Source organism: Manis javanica, chromosome 5 (genome assembly GCF_040802235.1).
Source record: "Manis javanica isolate MJ-LG chromosome 5, MJ_LKY, whole genome shotgun sequence".
NCBI lineage: Eukaryota > Metazoa > Chordata > Mammalia > Pholidota > Manidae > Manis > Manis javanica.
The window spans coordinates 104,928,917-104,951,572 of NC_133160.1; the positions used below are offsets into that span (position 1 = coordinate 104,928,917).

The 22,656-nt window shown below is 36.7% G+C and overlaps 1 protein-coding gene across 9 annotated transcripts in view; it reads left to right on the plus strand.

Annotated features, from left to right (window-relative positions):
- Positions 1-22,656, plus strand: part of WDFY3 (WD repeat and FYVE domain containing 3) — a 281,845-nt gene that overhangs the window by 234,048 nt on the left and 25,141 nt on the right. For all 9 annotated transcript variants that reach the window (XM_073237349.1, XM_073237354.1, XM_073237353.1 and 6 more), the window contains 9 exons: positions 742-890; positions 2,007-2,127; positions 2,666-2,751; positions 4,281-4,361; positions 6,552-6,606; positions 6,868-6,987; positions 13,868-13,985; positions 15,252-15,358; positions 16,869-17,022. In XM_073237349.1, coding sequence (XP_073093450.1) covers positions 742-890; positions 2,007-2,127; positions 2,666-2,751; positions 4,281-4,361; positions 6,552-6,606; positions 6,868-6,987; positions 13,868-13,985; positions 15,252-15,358; positions 16,869-17,022 — 991 coding nt within the window. The remainder of the gene's footprint in view (positions 1-741; positions 891-2,006; positions 2,128-2,665; positions 2,752-4,280; positions 4,362-6,551; positions 6,607-6,867; positions 6,988-13,867; positions 13,986-15,251; positions 15,359-16,868; positions 17,023-22,656) is intronic.

Consider the following 22,656-nt stretch of genomic DNA (forward strand, 5'->3'; position numbering starts at 1 on the left):
GGCTTTTTACAGCAGCACAGCAGTCTGCCAGGCAGGCAGGATCCAGGTGGGGAGGGAATAGTAGGGACAGATTCCCCAGGTCCACTTCCAGGAGCTGTTGTTGAAAAAGAGGAAAGAGCTGAGTGGAAGGCAAGACAGTCAACACTTCCTAACATAATTATATGCATTATCTTGCTAACTCTCACAACAAACCAATGTGTATTTGAGATTTACAAATGAAGACACAGAGGCTCACAGAAATTAAGGTATTTGGCTATATCTACAACTAAGTGACAGAGTAGGAATTTGCTCAAGATTGCTAGGTCTGCACAAAGGATACAGTCCCGACCTCCTTACATGTCTGTCTCAGTTCCCTTTCCTGCCAAGTTTGTTGTGACTGTGTCTTCCTCCTTATCCAACTTGTTCATCACGTGCAGACCCTCGTGCATATGTGCCTGGCACCCAGTGCATACTCTGTGAATATTGGGAGAAATGGATTAGATGGATGGATGAATGGGTGGATGGACAGGAAGTGGACAAATAAGATTAAGTGGCTGTTTGCTTTTACTGACGTCAGTTGAAGGTCAGACTGCGGTCAGAACTGATTGTTTTTGAATACCTCAGGTTTAATTTTGGGGTGCCATAAGAGTCATATCTTGGTAGAATCCTATTTGCCCATGTTTGAAAACATTTTATTTAAATTATATCAAAAAAATTACCTGAATTTTTTTTTTAAAGCTGGATTAATGGTTTTCTTTATAGATCCAACACATGTACCGCTCTGCTCGAGTCCAGGGCCTAGATACCAGTGAGGGGCTACTTCTTTTTGGTAAAGAGCATTTTTATGTGATTGATGGATTTACAATGACAGCAACCAGGGAAATAAGAGATATTGAAACCTTACCTCCAAAGTAAGTAAATGAAGAGAAAAAAGGTACAGCTATCTTTAGAAAGCAGTATATTTACATGGTTTCTTTTTTTAACACAAAAATTGTGTTTTAAGTCATGTTGTCTCTCAGTTTGTGTGCATCTGTTATTAAATATTCCATTAAGGTTAACAATTATTTCAAGGTAATATAGGAAAAATTTACCATATTTATCAAAATGAAAACTAAATAAAAATTTATTGCTGTGCATTAACAGCATTAGATACCTCATTCCTTGTACTATAATCTAATATTTATAAACTTATTCTGAATTTGCACATTATCCTTTTTAAAAATATTTTCAGTGTAAGCACAGTTGTAGAGAAAATACAAGAACCTGCAAAATAGCAAATGGAAGATTGTCCATGCCCTCTGGATACCCTAGGACCAGGGTGACTGAAGTTCAGGCAGAAATTAACTTTTTATCCATCCTTCTTTTCGTCTACCAGTCCTATGATGGACATGAGAATAGGTAATGGAAAACCCAAAGACAGAAGACAAAGCTAAGAGGAAGATAAAAGGCTTAAGGCTTAGGAAGTCAATATTGTCTTCCTTTAACATTTACATTTTGAGCCCCTAACACTGGTGAATGTTCACATGGTCTCCTTAGTTTGTCCCTGGGGGAGACTTCAAATAATTACCTTCAGCAACAATCAGGGCCACATTATGACTGTCCTGGGTCCCTTCCTCTATATAAAAATGCTAAAAATTATATTTTGGGACTGTTGATTTAAAGATTAATATATTCATATTTTAAGATATTCTGACTAAAAGTATGATTTTTTTCTTCTGATACTAAAAAAATTCAAACATTTTCTTGAGCCCCAGAAGTATGTCAGTCTAGGCACCGTGCCTGCTGTGCTTGTAGATATATTGGCCCTTATAGCACTAATGGGATTTTAAAAATTACATTCATCAGAGGGGTTTCCTTGTATGCTGAGTAGCTGACAGATTACCCTCTTAAACATTTTTTTAACTGAATATTCTGATATGTTGTTCCCCACTCGCATTCATATGTTGAAAATAACATACTCTTTGTTGAACAGTGAATTCATGTTTTGCCGTGTGTTTGTTCACCTCCCTTCTTCCGGCTGCCCATAGTATGCATGAGCCCATCATCCCAAGAGGGGCCAGGCAAGGCCCCAGCCAGCTCAGGAGGACATGCAGCATTTTTGCATATGAAGATATCAGGGAAGTACATAAGAGGAGGTATCTCCTGCAGGTGGGTGGATTTAGTAGTACTGAATGTTCTGTCAGATTCCTTTATTCAGAGAATGTATTATTTTAAAACTGATACATGCTGTGAAAACCCTCTATAGAATCCACATTATCCCTAGATTTGGTCGTATGATAGACAGAGTCGTGCCACACGGGTTGCATAACAATGTATAATGTATCACTTTCTTACTAAGCACAATTTAACTCTTGAGTGATATCTTTGTTATCCATTTTCCCTATAACTCTCCATATTAACAGTATATAATTGTCTTTTAATATAGAAATTACATAGTACCATTATACAAAATGATAATTTTATAAATACTTTGTTTTATCATTATTCTATTAAAGATTTTAGAAGCAAATTGAGCAAAACAAATTAAGAATTAGTTGGCTCAGTTTATTTTGTAATCTGAAAATTCTTCACTCAAAATATTCTTCAGACTAGTAAACTTCTTAAACACTGTAGAAATTCATAGTGGAAAGTTAATATATGACCTTACTGTTTTTTCCTTAATGCTTTTTCTCTCTGCTCATTTCAGCCTATTGCTGTGGAAGTTTTCTCTGGAGATGGACGGAATTACCTCCTTGCCTTTCAGAAAGGAATTAGAAATAAAGTTTATCAAAGGTATTGTTTATTAGGAATACTTTATATGGGAAGAGATGGAAGGAAAACTAGTACTAGTTCACCTAGTTTCTAAACAACTAGAATCAGATTAGTGAATTGACTTCTTTGAAGAAAATGTTTGTTTCATTTTTTCCAACCTCTTGAAACATAATTCTAACTAGCTTTTAAAATGATGTTATTCTCTTGAGAAATACCATTTTTCCTTCTGGTAACTTAATAGTAGATATCAGCAAAAGCCATTTTTCTCTCTTAAGCCCCATGTCTCTAAATATAAAAGGATGATGAAACTGTAATCAAAAAAATAATACTTCAGGCTCAAAATAGGCTTCTTTCATATTTACCAAAAAGAAGACTATGCTGTGCCTTGCTGTTGAATGCATAGACTGAGTTCCTTAGGAACTTTAGTCACATGAGACTTTGTCTGGCCTTGGAAGGGAAACAGGATACTTTCACCCTTGAAAAAATAACACAGCCAAATAAAGCAGTTAATCTAGTCTGACCATATTTTATTTTTGGTAAGTGTGTTTCTGATTTACCTTGTAAAAGAAAAGTACATGTACATGGTGCTCAAAGATATTTCTGTTAAATACATGGCTGATAAGCCTTTTATGAATTGATCAAGATAGGAGAGCCCTTCTCTTGTTCTTTGAAAGGTAATAGAGATCCCAGCAAACCGTCTAATAAGGGAAATTTTGTATTTCAAATGACCTCCATTGGGAATGACTAAGGCCAAACAGCATTGCTTGTAATTGCGATACAGTAATAATACCTGTGAGTGCATGGGAATGAAGTGGTTCTTCAAGTAAAGTGCCTGAAGCTGGTGACTGGTCATCCAAAACTCCTTTCACATATGGGAAGTGCTAAGAAAAATGACTGAAACTTTAGCTACCTTACTCATTTCTAAAGATGATAGTGTTTTCAACACTAGGAAATTATCTGTTCTTCATAACGAGAAGCTGTTAAGGAAATGAGTGTCTTCCTCTGAGATAGTGTGTGCCAGGTTCAAGGACCATCTCCGTTCCAAGAATTTCCCCATATTTCTCTTTTGCTTTTAAAAAATATATGTTGACCTTGGGAGCTTTTTTAAATCTCTGTCACAGGAAGGTTCTTCTCTTGTCTGTGTCTTAATTTCTTTAGTGATGTCTCTGCTTTGTCATTTGTTCAGCCCTCATCCCTTGCTGCCATGTGAACATTTAGCTGTTAATCCCTCTTTAGGATTTCATTCATTTAACTCAATTCCTGTGAATCGATGTTGCAAGGCTCTTTCTTCTGGTAATATGGCAACATCAGTAAAAACCCAGAGTGACAGATTTTGCTGTGGCCCTTTATATTTGGCATTGGAAGCCAACATCTCACCCTTTTTTAACAGAGTGTTCTCATTACTGTACGCTCCCATTGTCTGTCATTTACTGGGTAGTGGAGGGGTAAATGCAACAATTAAGACCTAAATGAATCATCCTTTCTTAGGCTCCCAATAGATCCTGACCAAGACTTCATTTCCAATTTTATGCTATTTTTAAATTTTCTAGGTTTTTGGCTGTAGTGCCTTCTTTGACTGACAGTTCAGAGTCTGTGTCTGGGCAACGACCAAACACAAGTGTGGAGCAGGGGTAAGTTGTTTGCTTCTTCCTTATAGTTTAAAAATACTTCAGAAACATTACTTTTACTTACTAAACTATCATATGTATAAAGCATTCTTCTTTTTGTGTGGATAATTTCATCTTTATCAGGTTTCCTTGTTAATAATACTGCAAGTGTGATTCCTCATTATAATTTTAGGGGAAAGTCCCCTTAAGTAAAATAGAGGGGATGAATTTTAAGGCTTTTGATACACAACACCAACTTGATTGCCATAAAAATTATATGTTTATATTCCACCATGAGTGGATAAGTTTACTTATCTCAGTAGATGCTTGTCAGCTTTTTATATTACATTTTAATTTTTACAGATTTTATAAAATGCTTTCTCCATAATGTGCATTTCTTTCAGTATTAGTAATCTTGAGCTCTGTTCATGTTGGTTAGCCATTTAAAATCCTCCTTTGTGAATGATCCATAGTGGTGCCCATTTTTTCCCTGAGTTCTTTTTGTGTGTGTGTGTAGGGGGGTGGATGTTGTTTTTTTAATCAAGATATAATTGACATACAACATGTTAGTTTCAGATGTACAATATAATGTTCCAATATTTGTGTATATTGTGAAGTCATCACAGTAAATCTAGTTAATATCTCTTCTGAGTTCTTATTAGTCTATGTGGGATTTTTCTCTGTAATGTATCTCCTTTGCTTGGCATACTTATTGCAAATTACCCAATTTTCCTCTTAACTTTGTTTTTTGATGTTTAAACCTCCAGTTGAATATGTTCAAACCTATCAGTGATTCCTTTATGCTCTTTTCAGCTTCTTTTAACCTAAAGTCTTTCTGGATGATATGCCTTTTCAGGAATCCATATACCCAGCCCCATATACAGCCTTCAGGAACTGGTAGCCCCTTATAATACACTGGAAAAGAAGTAATGATTTTGGGCTATAAATTAATCATAACAGCATGCAACAATATGACTTAAAGCTTTACCAGGGTTTCTATAATTTGGAAATAAGATTTTATTCCAGTCTGTATATCCAAATATATTACATTTGTATATTTTTCTTTAAGTTTTGCTTTTATTTTTCTTTAGCTGAGGTTTAACAAATATAAATGCCAAGTATATGCTTTTGTTAACCTTGGAAACATGCCTGTTCCTTCATTTGTGTTGTGAAGATAAATACAGGAAATGACAGGCTCCCTTAGAGCACGTTGAACCTTTTTTCTACTTGCAATCAAATTGCTGGTACTTTCACCTGGCCAAATAATTTTCCATTTGCTGTTTCACTGTTCTTGGTACTTTCTATGCTTATGACTTTTGAAAGCTCAAAGTCAAGAACTAGAAATTCATTTCCAACTTTAATCATCTTATAAAGTTCAGGGGTGATCATAGCTTTTTTTACCAGGGATAGTATTCTTTGTATTCAATTTGGCTGATGAGAAGAATTTATCTAGATGTGGAAAGCAGTATCTATATTAGTGAGCTGGATGTTTATGAACTAAGGTTTAAAAATCTATTAATTTCCGTACAGACAAAAAGTATAGGTAAATGCTGGTTCAGTGACAAATATGCCATCTTCACATTATTAATTATCAACATTACAAAGCTGTTGAATGTTAAGAAGTTTTTTAATAGCACTCTAGGAAAGTTTGCTATTCAAAAAAGTCCATAATTTTAAATGACCTGAATAGCAGTCCTTCCTGTCATAAATTATTAATATTTTCAATCACTTTTTCAACATCTCTGTTAGGAAATGGGCCATATACCTTTTAGGTACAAAATATACTGTACTATTTCAGTTACTCCAATTTAATGTCTTTAAATATGTTTATGTAAGGATTATTGGAAAAGGTAAAAGGTTGGACTAGATCAGTGTCTTTCTAATTCATTTGTCATAACCCACAGTTGAAATGATGTCCACTACATTGCATCCCAAGTCACACAAACTGTTACAAACACTAGAACAAAATTCAGTGAAATATTTTCCTTTACTATATATAATGCCTTCCATGTTCTCTTCCCTTTACTTTGAGTCTGTGGTTATTTCATATTTCAAATGTTGATCACAACCCACTAAACAAACTTCATGACCCACTGATCAGTCCTCCATAGTTTGAAGAAGTCTGGATCAGGTGACTTAAAGTTTTCAACTTTGTAATTACTCAAATTTAAAATTACACTGCCTACAGTTTATTTAATTATTTGTTGTTTTTAGATCTGGGTTGCTTAGCACTTTGGTTGGAGAGAAGTCTGTGACTCAGAGATGGGAGGTAAGCTTAATAAAAATGTCAGGTTCCTTTGGAATTTATAGTTAGACAGCATAAATCATATAGTTAAAATCACTTTAATAATCCATAACATATATACCATAGGAAAAGTGCTATGTTTCTGTTCTTTCTAGGAAAAAAAACAGTTCATTCTGAAATCTGTAAGAAGAAACTGTCCTTTGCCTCATTTTGCATATAACATTTTAAAAAGTGAACATAGTAGAAATAATTGATTGGTCTAAATGAATCTCTATCTTTCCCAAGAGAGGTGAAATCAGCAACTTCCAGTATTTAATGCATCTGAACACTTTGGCTGGCAGATCCTATAATGATCTCATGCAGTACCCTGTCTTCCCCTGGATCCTTGCAGATTATGACTCAGAGGTAAGTCTCAGATTGTGTGTAAATAGTACACATTTTCAAAAGTAATTAAAAGATACTACAATTGCTCAGATATTCTATTTGTTTTATAAAGTTCTCAGCAGGCAGTTATTCCACAAAGATGAGAGTTTTAGCTTGAACTTGTGCAAAGTACAGGTAATTGGTCACCTTCTTAGATATTATTCAGAATATCTATTTGGTTCCCTTAAGTGCTGATTAATTTGTATCCACTGGTGGATATCACTTTGTCCTCTACATTGCTTCCAGATTCAAAAAAACGAATCTAATGGAGTCATCCCTCTGTTTAAAATTATTCAGTGACTCATCATCACAATTTGGAGAGGATTTAAAACCTAAAAAGCCCTTACAAAGCAACTCCTACATATATATCCCCTTCGTACTCCCAGGACTGCTATTCAGGGCTACCACTTCCCTCCTTGTGCCTTTCAGTAGCTTGGCAGGTGCTACTCCCCCTGTCTGGAATTCTCCCCCAGCGCCCATGTGTATCTTCTCTGCCACCTGCGGGTTCAGCTGGCCAGCGCATTTTATCCTGGAGGACACACTCAGGTGTTACATCCAGGGAGCCTTCTGTCCTTTCTCTCCTCCTCCTCCTCCTCACTCCTCTGGTCCCACTGCTCCCACACTGCCCTGTAGTTGTCTAGTGGTATTTTCTTTTCCAGTGTGTTGCAATCATGACTTTTGTCTGACCCTACTGAACTATGAGGTTATTGAGCACGAAGACTGTCTCATGTAGCTCTCAATTCCCAATCCCAACCTCTAGAACAGTGCCCCTGGTACTTAGTATACACCTGAATGGTTCTTTTTATTTTTTTTTTATTTTGAGAGGGCATCTCTCATATTCATTGATCAAATGGTTGTTAACAACAATAAAATTCTGTATAGGGGACTCAATGCACAATCATTAATCAACCCCAAGCCTAATTCTCAACAGTCTCCAATCTTCTGAAGCATAACGAACAAGTTCTTACATGGTGAACAAGTTCTTACATAGTGAGTAAGTTCTTACGTGGTGAACAGTGCAAGGGCAGTCATATCACAGAAACTTTTGGTTTTGATCACGCATCATGAACTATAAACAATCAAGTCAGATATGATTATTCATTTGATTTTTATACTTGGCGCTTGTGTTGGTGGTATAGTGGTGAACATAGCTGCCTTCCACCTGAGTGTTTTTTGAATTAACCAGAAATGTATTAATGATGAATTTTGCATAAAGATTTTTGACAAATATACTGACCTGATGTGCATACATTTCTTCTGCCCAAGACTTTTAAAATACAACTTTGGAAAAATTGATCAGCCATAATGTCCTATAAAAAGGATACAGATTAAATATCCCATGGGTATATATTTCAAATTTCTACTTTTAAAACCCTCAGGAGGTAAATTGTGGTTTTCTTTTGAACATATGAATTAGCCCAGCTAGAGGTGAGCTTTTAAAATAATCTCTGGTTTGAAGGATTCCGTGTCATTTGGAAGTCACTTGGTCTAGTATGATGTTGTCTTTTAGAGGTGATGAAATCCTAGGTGCTCTAGTTATTCACTTCCTGACCACCTCTAAGGAGAAAATGCTCAGAAGTGAAGTTGGAGTGAAACAGAGGAGAGGAGATTTGATCTTCCAGTTATGTGGGCAATGGAGGGCATAGACGACCAGAGCTGCTGTGTACAGTCAGTTTCTGCTGTCTGTCCCCTTGCCAAGACCAGCAGAGGCTGTTCCTCTTACTGCTCACCTCCAGGCCTGGGTCTTGAGTGCCTTTCTCTGTGAACACTAAATTTCCGAGGCAGTTGTCTTCATACTGTATCAGTTAACAAACTGCCATTTGACTGTTTTTTTGTTGTTTTTTAGGAGAGCCACGGAGAGGCTTTTATTGAGAGACACAGTGAGAGGACAGAGCCTCCTGGCTTGCGCCAGGAGGAGACAAGAGGCCCATGATGGTGTGTTGTCTAGGAGATTTATAGTCGGTTGAAGATTTTCAGGAATGTGGATAAAGGGTTAGGGGTGCAGACTTATACTACCTGCCCTGCCCCCAAGGTGGACTGGGTTGCTGTCTGTTTGCTAGGGCTGTTTATAGTTGAGATACAGTGAAGTCACTGGTTATGCTGAGATACCCTTCTTTATTTGTGGAACACTCAAACATTCCAGGCCAAGTTACTCCTGGCTTTTTGAGCATTAACTGGTCTCACTGAAGATGTCTATATTCCTAGTCTTCTATCTTTACCCTGGAGAATTAGAGTGACCTTGACTTTGCATAATGCTTCACACAGTTTCAATAGGGACTAATTTGCACTTTATTACATTGCTCTGACTGTAAATATCTTGCCTTGCTTTTTCCAGAGGCCCTCACTCTACTCTGACTACACCCAAGGTCCCTGTCTCATTCCCCCTTCTACAGAAAGAGACCCTAGCTACTGCCAGGGAAAGGGGGTGACGACCGCTCTGGCTGCTTCATGCTGAGAGGGTGGCGCAGTAAGGAGTGCAGTTAGGTCTCCCTCACTGGTTGGTTGAGAGGGCCTCAGAAGATGGGCACTTTTATTCTGGGTTCCATTTCTATTACTATTTGCAGTTTTATCACTTCTAGGCAAGATAGAACAAATCGTGTTATTAGGTTAAGTAGCAACATCTGGAGTTGAATTTTCCATTATGGAAGGACAAACTTGATGAGATTAAGAATGCATGGCTGAATATGAGGACTAGAAACAGTAAAACTTTAATTGAAATGATAAGAGGAAACTAAAATATCTGTAGAATCATATCTAAAGACCTTGGAGAAACTAGAATTCTGGATTTAGTCTATGTCCCAATGACTAGTATTAGGTTTTAGTATAGATAAGTCTGCATTATTGAAACAATACTCTAAAAATCACCCTCATTTTTATTAGAAGTAACCAGATTAAGAAAATAATTAACACTTAGCTTGATGATTTGCATAAGTGCAGCAAGAAGAGCAATTGATTACATAGGATCTTTTAAATGTACCTTGCTGGAACTTTTTATAGGAACTTTAGACTGGACTTTTAAAGTCCTCTTGAGGCCAGAAAGCCAAGCCAGACTTGCCATCAGGTTTTGCCTGCAGTACCTGTAGATTTGGGTGAATTACTCTCTTCTCGAGGTCCCCAAGGCATTCCGAGGTTCCTGCACCTGCCATAAAGTGACCTTCCTTTACTCACCTGGTAAGGCTGCTGGGAACCCTGTAAGCAATGTACCAGGTCAGTTCTTCCAAGTGGCTTTGTTGGCTCTATAAAGTCAATCTAAGTTCCTTAAAGCTGTCTTCTTTATATCTGAGGTTACGCACGTGTCTCTCAGGTATGACATTCCAGTGAAAGCCTTGGTAATATAACCAGTGTTTTTAATTGGTCCTGTTACAAGGAAGGCAGATTCTCATTGAGCTTATGCAAATAAACATACTGCCATAAAATATAAAAATATTCACTGACAGTTTTAAATTCTGGAGGGATCAGGTACAGAGAAAAATAAATAATTCAATTCTGCTTATAAAGGTGTCATTAACTAAACTGTTGTCATCTTAAGAGAAACAGTTTTAAAACACTTTATCAGCAACATTTGAAACAAGTCATAAAATTATTTTCCTTAGTCTCCTTAATCTTATGTAACTAATTCTTGCTTTGGTGGAATCTAGTTCTTTACTAGTTTAGGATACTTGCTCTGCTGGAATTTAGTTCTTAACGAGTTTAGGAGTAATAAAATAATGACTATAAATTATAAGACTTACAAATGACTGGTTAAAGATCTGATGAAAACTTACTGTAAGACAGTTGACATAAGGAAATTTGGATATTTCTGTAACATAAAACATTGAGTAACAAAGTTTAGCATCATTCCCTTTGACAGTACTTTCCAGATAATTAAGCAGGTAAATAAGCCAAATTAGCCAACTGTTTTCCCCATTGAGGAGAAAAAATTCCTCTGACATGTTTCAGTGGCCCTCTGGAAAACATCAGAGTTAACTAGAAGTAAAGACACCTTTTTGAATTTGATTTTGGGAAGCTGTCAAAAGAAAATTTTTAAGGCACTTGCCTAAATAGCCTAAATAGAATCATAGGTTACTATGAAACTATACTTACCTGTTTAACCAGAATGACAATAAATTTTAAAGGCAAATACAGAAGTTACACAGTTATTAGCAAAACTTAGTTTTTAGTCCTTTTAATATTAAGATCTTATTTTTTTAAGTACTCAGACCACTCATCTAAACTTTGATAAAACAATTAGAAAACACTTTGCAATCATTCAACATTGAGAGCAGACAAATAGTTCAAAAAAACTTTTTCCTTTTTACAAAAAAAAATTTAGTTTTGCTGTGCACTTGATACTAAGATTCATTTGCTTTAATTTCACATAGCATGACCATATTAAATTATTCCACAAACTTTCTACAACCTTCTTTTTACATTCAGAGTTCTCCCTCTTTAAATAAACAGCTATACTTTAGAACAAAGTTACCTTCTTTTATCAAAGACACATTCTTTAGCATGCAGAAATGTTTTCCTTATTATTTTAAGTAGCTTTAATTAGAACATAAAACCATCAGGAACTTTAATTTTCAGTGAACACTGAGAAGTAGGCTATTGTAAACTGTTACAATAGCATTCTTTAGATTGACAAATTTATGAACACATTTTATAATTTCTGGAACCATGTGCTTTACAGCACAATCTTTAAGCACAAAATATGTCTACTCAACTTAGCAAAACTTTAAGGTTTTAGATTACCACAAAGATTCTCAGGCTGTTTGTAGGTATACACACCGTAACACACTATTATTAAGATGTTCACTTGCTACACTTACATAGTTTACTCATTCCTTAACAACCATGCTAAATTACTCAGAAAATCTTCACTAAACATTAGACAAAGTCAACCTCTTTTAAAGCACTTTTTCTTGAAAGATTTAACAGATAACATCAACTTAAGTGGCTTTCGGTAAACTTAAGCAGATGATAACCATAAGGACATGTCAATTTCAGCTCCTTAAATTAGCATTAATGCTTAATATTTTCTATTAGAATTTTCTGAAAGTTTTAGAATGCCCAATTTTATATTGTAATAGTCCACAGGACTTTTGACTATTTTCCTTGTGGCGAAATAAATTTAACTGCATAACCTTATTATATTGCACACTTCTCTCAGGGGCCAAGCCTCTCTAATCAGAGAGTTTGTATTGAGGCCAGGCTTGTGTGCAGAAGATAAGACACTTCCTTGAGAGCCCCCTGCCTGTCGGATAAGTGGAGGGGACTGTGTGATCTCTGTCTACCAGAGCCTTGGTCAGAGTCACAAGCCTGTTTCCCTTCTCTGGGGGCTGCAGAAAAGGAAATGCCTAGCCCCAGGATGACTGCCTCTAAGGAAGGGAGGTTAGAATAGAGCCATTTACATGTTGGGCTCAAGGTTTCAGCTTGATTACTTCACAGACTTCATTTACATTACACAGGAGAAAATAGTGCAGGCCAAAGAGAATTGCTTTGAATGAGGAACAGGGGAACTTTTTCCAAAGCCTGAGATAAAATTCAGAGGCTCCCATGGACATTTGGGTGTGTCTGTACTCTTAAACACCAGTTTTTGCCTCTGCATGGTAATTATCCTGCTAGTCACCCACTGTAAGAAATCTGATCTGTAAGACAAGACACCAGGTGTCATCTGCGAGTCTTGCATAGACAGCAGCCTAGCCGGAGGTTCACTCAGCGCCATCGGATCAATCAGCTGGAGCCAAGATCCAGGACCACCGTCTACTAGTCCCGGCTGCCCTCAGAGTCCGCAGATTAGGATAGGAAAGTAGGAAATTGGCTCAACCACTCCGTGACATTCCTGTCCGTACGGAGGCAGGGGATCAAGGAGCGGCAGACACCAGGAAACCCTTCACCCGAGAATTAAGACTAGTAGCCGATGCTAATCATCTTTTAAGTGGCTAATGGGTGCCCAGACACATTTTTATGAGATAAAAAGTACAGCATTTAGTCAGGAATAAGAGCAAAGCGTGGATCTCCTACCTTGCGATGGTGAGCATCCGGTTCCGTGAGATTCATGAAGTTAGGAGAGAGTTAGGGATTCCCCCTGCCTCACTGAGGCCAGGGCAGCCTGAAGAGGCAGGCTGGAAGTCAGAAAGAGAGAGAGACACTCCTCACAGATACCCAGTCGGGCTGTCGGGGTCTGATTCCAGACACGTGGACCTTTGAGATGCCTCAGCCTAGAATCTGGCAGTTGCCCACAGCCTTCCTCAGTCCCTCGCATCCAAGGAGAGCCTCTGAAAGGGAATCCTGGCCTCCAGTCAGCTGACTTTCCCAGCTCCCAAGGGAGACGGGGGATCCACTGAGGGAGACACAGAGGAGCCTGTCACTCGAGACTTAGAGAATGGCATCCGGGTTAGTCCCATTTAAGTGGCAGATTAACATCCGATTTTGAGTGCCGTAGATGGCTGCCTTCTATAAGGACAGTGAAAGAAAAGGCAGGCTCTGATGCTGATACCTCTGAAGTTATCCCAGACGAGCCCCAAAAAATGATGCCAGGGTTCTTGTTTGCAGAGTTGAAGAATTTATTTAGCAAACACCCAAGGTAGGAGAGCTAGGGAGAGGCTGAGAGGCTTTTATTGAGAGATACAGTGAGAGGACAGAGCTCCTGGCTCATGCCAGGAGGGGACAAGAGAGCCCTGCCATTTGACTGTTTTTTAAGTGTGGATAACCAGAGGTACCTAACTTTGTTTTGGGGGTCCAGTTCTGCCAGTGTGACCCCACATTCTAGTACGTTTATAAATCATTTATAAATCCTCATTTTCTGCTATAACCACTGTATCTACATTGGTGAGAATAGAAAGTATATAGTAATTACGACTTGATTTTGTTTGTATTTTAGGAGGTAGACCTTACTAATCCCAAAACATTTAGAAACCTGGCTAAGCCAATGGGAGCACAGACGGATGAACGATTAGCTCAGTATAAGAAACGGTATAAAGATTGGGAAGACCCTAATGGTAAGTAACTTTTCTTGTCATTGGACTTGGTACCTGAGTTTCAAAAGTAAGCCATTATCTGGTGGTCTGATATCCTTGCAGTTTTCTCCAAATTGCTTATATATTATTACATCTATTATATTATGTATGCACATATATGTACAACTATCAGAGTAGAAAAATCAGATTTTGCATGCCAACTGGTAGCCATGGTTTGGAAGGGATTTTTAGGTAGCTTGTCAGGTATTGGCAGAAAACTAGGTATGTTTGTATAGGGTAGAAATTTCCCATTATAACCTGCCTTTATCTCTAATTGTGCTTAAGCCAGGAACTATCCTTTACTGACTCTCTTTTAATTATATGAGGCAGTTTTTGGAACTCTTCTGTATTAAAAATAATAATAATAAACTACCTTCTTAAAACACTGTAAGTTTACCTATGATTTATTATGTTTAATGTTTACATGTGTCCCCTCTCAAATAGGCAAAATAAGAAAGGGGTAAAAACGAAACCTAAGCCTAACAATAGTCCCTGTGTGGAATCTTTTTTTATTTTTTTCTCTTCCAAGGAGAATGTGGAACAAAAATTGCATAATATTCATAGACAGAAATACAGTCAATCTTTGAAAAACATGGGGATAGGGGGTGCTGACTCCCCATACTGTTGAAAATCTACGTAAAACTTTTGATTCCCCTAGAACTTAACTACTGATAGTCTGCTATTGGCTGGAAGCCTTACTAATAACATAAACAGTCAATTAGCACATATTTTATATGTTACATATATAGTATTTTGTATTCTTAAAATAAGGTTGAGAAAAAAATTTTTGTCAAATTTTCACAAATCTCAAATGTATTTATTTTGTAAAAACAATCACATTTAAATGGACCCACACAGTTCAAACCCATATTGTTTAGAGTCAGCTGTACCCTTAAATGCCATTGCAAAGCCAGAACCTACTAAAAGTAGCTATAAGTCAATATCCTGCTTTAGTGGAAGATGATTGGCTTTAAGAGTTCATTACTACAATAAGCCTCAGAACATGAATTGCTAGATGTGCCAAGTTTTGGGGGAAAGGCATTAAATTATCGATACTTTGGATGACTGCCCAGTATATAAGTGAAGGTTAGAGTGTCATCATAAAGCTTTCATGCTACAAATGCCAGTGCAAACTGCAGTTAGTAATGTAGTTAATATATACATTTGCATTTCCAAGCCTATTAATACCAATTTTGTTTTTCATATACACTGTTTGGTTTTCAATTATGCTTTAATTTTCTTGAATAGGAGAAACACCAGCTTACCACTATGGGACCCACTATTCATCTGCAATGATTGTGGCTTCATACCTAGTAAGGATGGAACCTTTCACACAGATATTCTTAAGGCTACAGGTAAAACTCTAAATTTAGATTTTTTCCACTTAAACTTTCTATTTAAAATGGTTTCTTTTTTTATAATGTTAGCTTGCTTTACAAGAAGCCCTGTGAAGTTTTAATCACAAAATTAGTACAACATAATTAAAGTGAAATTTTGCTGAGCCAAATTGATGAACAAACTAGACTCTGTGTACAGTAAACATGTGCAGGGTCCTTTTGTCAGATAAGCTAGCAGTGTATGGTTTCCAGCCAGGTATATGGAACTCAGCCTCAACTGGCTGAATTTAGCAAACATTAAAACAAGAGTAATGTAGTCTGGCTCATTTGCTCTCTTCTTTACTGTAACTTTTTCTCCATATTCTCTTCCTTCAGCAAATATTTATTGAATGCATACTATGTATCAGGCACTACTTATTCTAGGTGCTTGGAGCATGTCAGTGAATAAACACAAAAGCCCTGCCTTAAGGAGCTTATCTTGTTTTTGTTGAGCAAGACAAACACAATAAATGAGTACATTATAATTGTTGAAGAATATCAGAAAAATAGAGAATCAAAGAAGGGGATGGGAAGTTTGGGGACTGGGAGGTTGGAGAAGGCACAGTGCAGTGTTATGTAGAGTGGTCAAAGTAGGTCTCCTTGAACAGATAACATCTGCACAATAACTTGAAGGAGGCGAGGGAGTTACTCATGCAGATACCCGCAGAAAGTGTTTTCTAGGCAGAGGGTACAGTGCCTGCGAGAGCCCTAAGTTAGGCGTGTGCTTGAGATGTTTAAGGAACAATAAGGAGGCCAATGTGTTTGGAACAGAGTAAGTATGGGGAAGGTCATAGAAGATGAGGTCAGAGATAATGGGCCAAATTGTAGGTTTTGGAGTCCATCATATGGACTTCAGTGTTTCCCCACAGTGAACTTCATCATAATGGCAAATACACTATGTTCTCTTAAAACACAGCATACGGAATTTGAGGAAGGAGGTGGTATATCTGTCAGCTGGATAATCAAAAGAAACCCCTTTTCTATTTGAATTTGTTTTATTAATCTATAACTTTTGATCACCTTATAGTTCGCCACTTAATTCTTACTGGTGTGAAAACTTAAATGTCATATTAATTTATAAAATTGGACAAACACATATATAACTTGAATATTTCCAACTGTGGAGGGTTAATTAGAATCTTTTATTTATTTTTTTAAGAGAGTGTCATCAAAGTATAGAAAAATTTATATGTCCTTATAGTATTGTCCTCTCTCCAAAAACTAGTATTTCTTTAAATGACTTTTTAAAGTCCTTATATTGGGATTTCACTTTGATTACAAAACAAACATATTGAGCATCCTTTGTAAGGAGTACTCCAAAGAGAATTAGTTTTCTTTTTGAGATTATTGAACATTTTATGTATTTGACATAGGATTATGGGAAATTGAATTATCACCAAACATTTATTTGGGGTTTTCAAGCTGTTAAGCTTGACAGAAGGTGGAAATGGTTCTCTAACAGAGAGGTGCCTTCTCACTCTGTCCGCAGGGAGGCCACTTTGACCTGGCTGACCGGATGTTTCACAGTGTGCGTGAGGCCTGGTATTCAGCATCAAAGCACAACATGGCAGACGTAAAAGAACTTATCCCAGAATTTTTTTATTTGCCAGAATTCCTGTTCAATTCCAACAACTTTGATCTAGGTATGTAAAGCTATGGCACTGTCTCAGGAACATTAACCAGTGAAGGTCCAATAGTAAGTCACTTTTCTGAAAATTATCTATTGTACACATTTCCTGGTGGTTTCAGCTGTTGTTATTTACTGTGATTGGGTGTGTGGAGTAAATATACAAAGAAAAGTAGATTGATGCTCCAAATTTATGTTTCAAATCTAGAGTCTTGGAAAATTTTTAAATTGACACAGATGACACCTAATGGTCAGCATATTTTTATTTCAGTGAAAACAAAGATGAGATAAAAATTCAATTGAACATTATTACAACTGAAATTAATAACCAACAGTGGTATATCCAAATTTTTTTCGAATATTGTTTTACTCTTCTATATTGCCTGAGGCATTCTTAGCTTCCATGCTAATACGTTTTAAAATTAGAATATCAGAATAACAACATAAATGCCTTTTCTTTATCCTTTTAGGGTACTATTTTCTTGAAAAACAGAACAAAATCAACATTTACTAAAAGGAGAGAAATTTCATCAGTACTCTGTTCTTTTATATTATCCAGCAATTACAAGAAGTAGATTTGAATTCCACTACAGTTTCTTAAAACACAATTTGCTGATTTATGTTTCTGAATATTTATTTTAAAGCATATTAAAATCCCATTGTTTCTAATTTAGAAACAGATCAGATTTTTCATGCCTTGTATCATGCCATATTTGAGTTCAACCTATATAAATCATTACCATCCTACCTCAAAAAGTTTTGCTAATAGAGAATTCAAATACTCATATCCAATACATTTGAGAAATTTGTCTTTTTTAAGTGGTTTTTTTTAAAAATAATTTTCATGTATTTAATTATCAGAAGCTCTAACTTTGTGAAATTATAGCTGCAGGTCCAATGGGAAAGATAATAGGGCCTCTCAATAACCCTAGCAGAAGTACTGAGAGTGCTCTTACCTCTGATTGGGCATGGAGTTCAGCCCTGAACAGCTAGACACAAAGTTCTAGGACTTACAGTTGGAAAGAGTCGTGGTTCCTTGATGAAATAGAATAGAAACCAACAAATGTGTATGCAACATTTGAATATGAATTCACCTAAGTGTTTTATTATGTTCATTTAAAATTCAAATTCAGAGAATGCTACCCTTTTCCCTAGGGACACCACTTTCAAAGAGACAAACATGGAGAAGTGCAGAAAAAAAGGAGAGCCCAGTTCTCCAGAAACACTTGATCAATTATAATAATCTGTGTTGCAAAACTGTCTTAGATCAGACCACTTCCAAACCAAACCAAATGATCCACTTTAAATAAAGAACGGTCATGTATCTTTTTCATGCTCACCTTCACAACGAATCATCTTCTCTCCATGAAATCACATGTTAAAAAACACTATTTACATACAAGAGCTAAAGCTACAAGCCTTCAAAGAAAACATAGGGTTAAATTTTCATGATCTTGTATTTGGCAACAGATTCTTAGATAGGCTATCAAACGCACAAGCAGCAACAACAAAAACAGTTGAGTTGGACCTGATCAGAATTTAAAACTCTAAATCCAAAGACATTATAAAAAAATTATGAAGGAAACCTACAGAATGGGAGAAAATATTTGCAGATAATGCATCTTTTAAGGACCTAACATCCAGAATATAAAGAATTCTTAAAACTCAACAAAGAACAGATAAAAACCCAATTAAAAACTGGGCAAAGGACCTGAAGAGATGTTTCTCCAAAGAAGTTAAGCAGGAGGCTAGTAAGGACATGAAGAGATGTTGAAAATCATAAGTCATTAGGGAAATGCAAATAAAAAATACAATGAAGCCAGAATAGATCACATACTAAGCCACAAAAAGAGCCTCAGTAAATTCAAAAGGATTGAAATTGTACCAATGAGCTTCTCAGACCACAAAAGTATGAAACTAGAAGTAAATTATACAAAGAAAAGAAAAAAGCCCACAAACACATGGAAGCTTAACAACATGCTCCTAAATAATCAATGGATTAATGACCAAATAAAAACAAACCAGGCAATATATGAAGAAAAATGGAAACAATAACTTAACACCCCAAAACCTGTGGGACGCAGCAAAGGCTGTTCTAAGAAGAAACTATATTGCAATACAGGCCTACCTCAGGAAAGAACGATCCAATATGAACAGTCTAAACTCACAATTAATGAAACTAGAAAAAGAAGAACAAATGAAGCCCAGAGTCAGTAGAAAGAGGGGCATAATTAATATCAAAGCAAAAATAAATAAAATTGAGAAGAATAAAGCAATAGAAAGAATCAATGAAACTAGAAGCTGGTATTTCGAGAAAATTAAAAAAAAAGATAAACCCCTAGCCAGACTTACCAAGGAAAAAAGAGACTGTACATACATAAACAGAATCAGAAATGAGAAAGGAAGGATCACTATGGACACCACAGAAATATAAAGAATTATAGAGAATACTATGAAAAACTATATGCTAACAAATTGGAAAACCTAAAAGAAATGAAACCTTTCTAGAAAAATATAGCCTTTCAAGGCTGACCCCTGAAGAAACAGAAAATTTGAACAGACCAATTACCAACAATGAAATTCAGTTGGAAATCAAAAAACTACCTAAGAACAAAACCCCTGGACCAGATGGCTTCATCGCTGAATTTTCTCAAACATTTAGTGAAGACCTAATACCCATCCTCCTTAAAGTTTTCCAAAAAGTAGAAGATGAGGGATTACTTCCAAACTCATTCTATGATGCCAGCATCACTCTAATACCAGGCAAAGACACCACAAAAAAAGAAAATTACAGACCAATATCACTGATGAACGTAGGTGCAAAAATACTCAACGAAATATTAGTGAACCAAATTCAAAAATGAAGAAGAAAGATCATACATTATGATCAAATAGGATTTATTCAGTGGATGGCAAGGATGGTACAATATTTGAAAATCCATCAACATCATCCACCACATCAACAAAAAGGACAAAAATCTCACGATCATCTCCATAGATGCAGAAAAAGCCTTTGACAAAATTCAACATCCATTCATGATAAAAACTCTCAAGAAAATGGGTACAGAGGGCAAGTACCTCAACATAATAAAGACCATATATGACAAACACACAGCCAACATTATGCTTAACAGCAAGAAGCTGAAAGCTTTTCCTCTAAGATCAGGAATAAGACAAGGATGCCCACTCTCCCCACTTCTATTCAGCATAGTATTGGAGGTCCTCGCCACAGCAATCAGACGACACAAAGAAATAAAAGGCATCCAGATTGGTAAGGAAGAAGTTAAACTGTCACTGTTTGCAGATGACATGATATTGTACATAAAATACCTTAAAGAATCCACCCCAAAACTACTAGAACTAGTAACTGAATTCAACAAAGTTGCAGGATGCCAAATCAATACACAGAAACCTGTTACATTCCTATATACTAATGATGAACTAACACAAAGAGAAATCAGGCAAAAATTCCATTCACAATTGCATCAAAAAGAATAAAATACCTAGGGATAAATCTAACCAAGGAGGTAAAAGACCTGTACTGAAAACTACAAGATACTCATGAGAGAAATTAAAGAAGAAACCAATAAATGGAAATACATCCCATGCTCACGGATAGGAAGAATTAATAATGTCAAAATCGCCATCCTGCCTAAAGCAATCTAAAGATTCAATGCAGTTCCTATCAAAATACCAACAGCATTCTTCAACAAACTAGAACAAATCATTCTATAATTCATATGGAACCACAAAAGACCCCGAATAGCCAAAGCAATCCTGAGAAGGAAGAACAAAGCTGGGGGGATTACACTCCCCAACTTCAAGCTCTACTACAAAGCCATAGCAATCAAAATACTTTGGTACTGGCACAAGAACAGAGCCACAGACCACTGGAACAGAATAGAGAGTCCAGATATTAACCCAAACATATATGGTCAATTAATATATGATAAAGGAGCCATAGAACATGCAGTAAGGAAATGACAGCCTCTACAATAGCTGGGGTTGGGAAAAATGGGCAGCTACATGTAAGACAATGAAACTGGATCATTGTCTAACCCCATACACAAAAGTAATTTCAAAATGGATCAAAGACCTGAATGTAAGCCATGAAACCATAAAACTTAGAATAAAACATAGGCAAAAATCTCTTGGACATAAACATGAGCAACTTCTTCATGAACATATCTCCCTTGGCAAGGGAAACAAAACCAAAAAGGAACAAGTGAGACTACATCAAACTGAAAAGCTTCTGTACAGCAAAGGACACCACCAACAGAGCAAAAAGACATCCTACAGTATGGGAGAATATATTCATAAATGACAGATCCAATAAAGGGTCGACACCCAAAATATATAAAGAGCTCATGCACCTCAACAAACAAAAAGCAAATAATCCAATTAAAAAATGGGCAGAGGAGCTGAACAGACACTTCTCCAAAGAAGAAATTCGGATGGCCAACAGGGACATGAAAATATGCTCCACATCGCTAATCATCAGAGAAATGCAAATTAAAACCACAGTGAGATATCACCTCACACCAGTAAGGATCACCACCACCCAAAAGACAAACAACAACAAATGTTGGCGAGGTTGTGGAGAAAGGGGAACCCTCTTACACTGCTGGTGGGAATGTAAATTAGTTCAACCATTGTGGAAAGCAATATAGAGGTTCCTCAAAAAGGTCAAAGAAGAAATACCATTTGACCCAGGAATTCCACTTCTTGGAATTTACCCTAAGAATGCAGCAGCCAAATTTGAAAAAGAGATACGCAGCCCTATGTTTATTGCAGTACTATTTACAGTAGCCAAGAAATGTAAGTAACCTAACTGTCCATCAGTAGATGAGTGGATAAAGAAGATGTGATCCATATACACAATGGAATATTATTCAGCCATTAGAAAAAACAAGTCCTACCATTTGCAACATGGATGGAGCAAGAGGGTATTATGCTCAGTGAAATAAGCCAGGCGGAGAAAGACAAGTACCAAATGATTTCACTCATATGTGGAGTATAAGAACAAGGAAAAAACTGAAGGAACAAAACAGCAGCAGAAACACAGAACCCAAGAATGGACTAACAGTTACTAAAGGGAAAGGGACTGGGGAGAATGGGTGGGAAGGGAGAGATAAGAGGGGGGAAAAAGAAAGGGCGCATTACAATTAGCATGTGTAATGTTTTGGAGGGGCATGGGGAGGGCTGTGCAACATAGAGAAGACAAGTAGTGATTCTGCAGCATCTTACTACGCTGATGGACAGTGACTGTAATGTAGTTTGTGGGGGGGCTTGATGATGGGGGAGTCTAGTAAACATAATGTTCCTCATATAATTGTAGATTAATGATACCAAAACAAAAAAAAATGTCAGAGAAACTGAACAGACTGTTCTCCAAAGAAGAAATTCAGATGACCAACAGACACATGAAAAGATGCTCCACATCACTAGTCATCAGAGAAATGCAAATTAAAACCACAATGAGATATCACCTCACACCAGTAAGGATCGCCACCATCCAAAAGACAAACAACAACAAATGTTGGCGAGGATGTGGAGAAAGGGGAACCCTCCTACACTGGTGGGGAATATATTCTCCCATACTGCTGGTGGGAATGTAACTTAGTTGAATCATTGTGGAGAGCAGTATGGA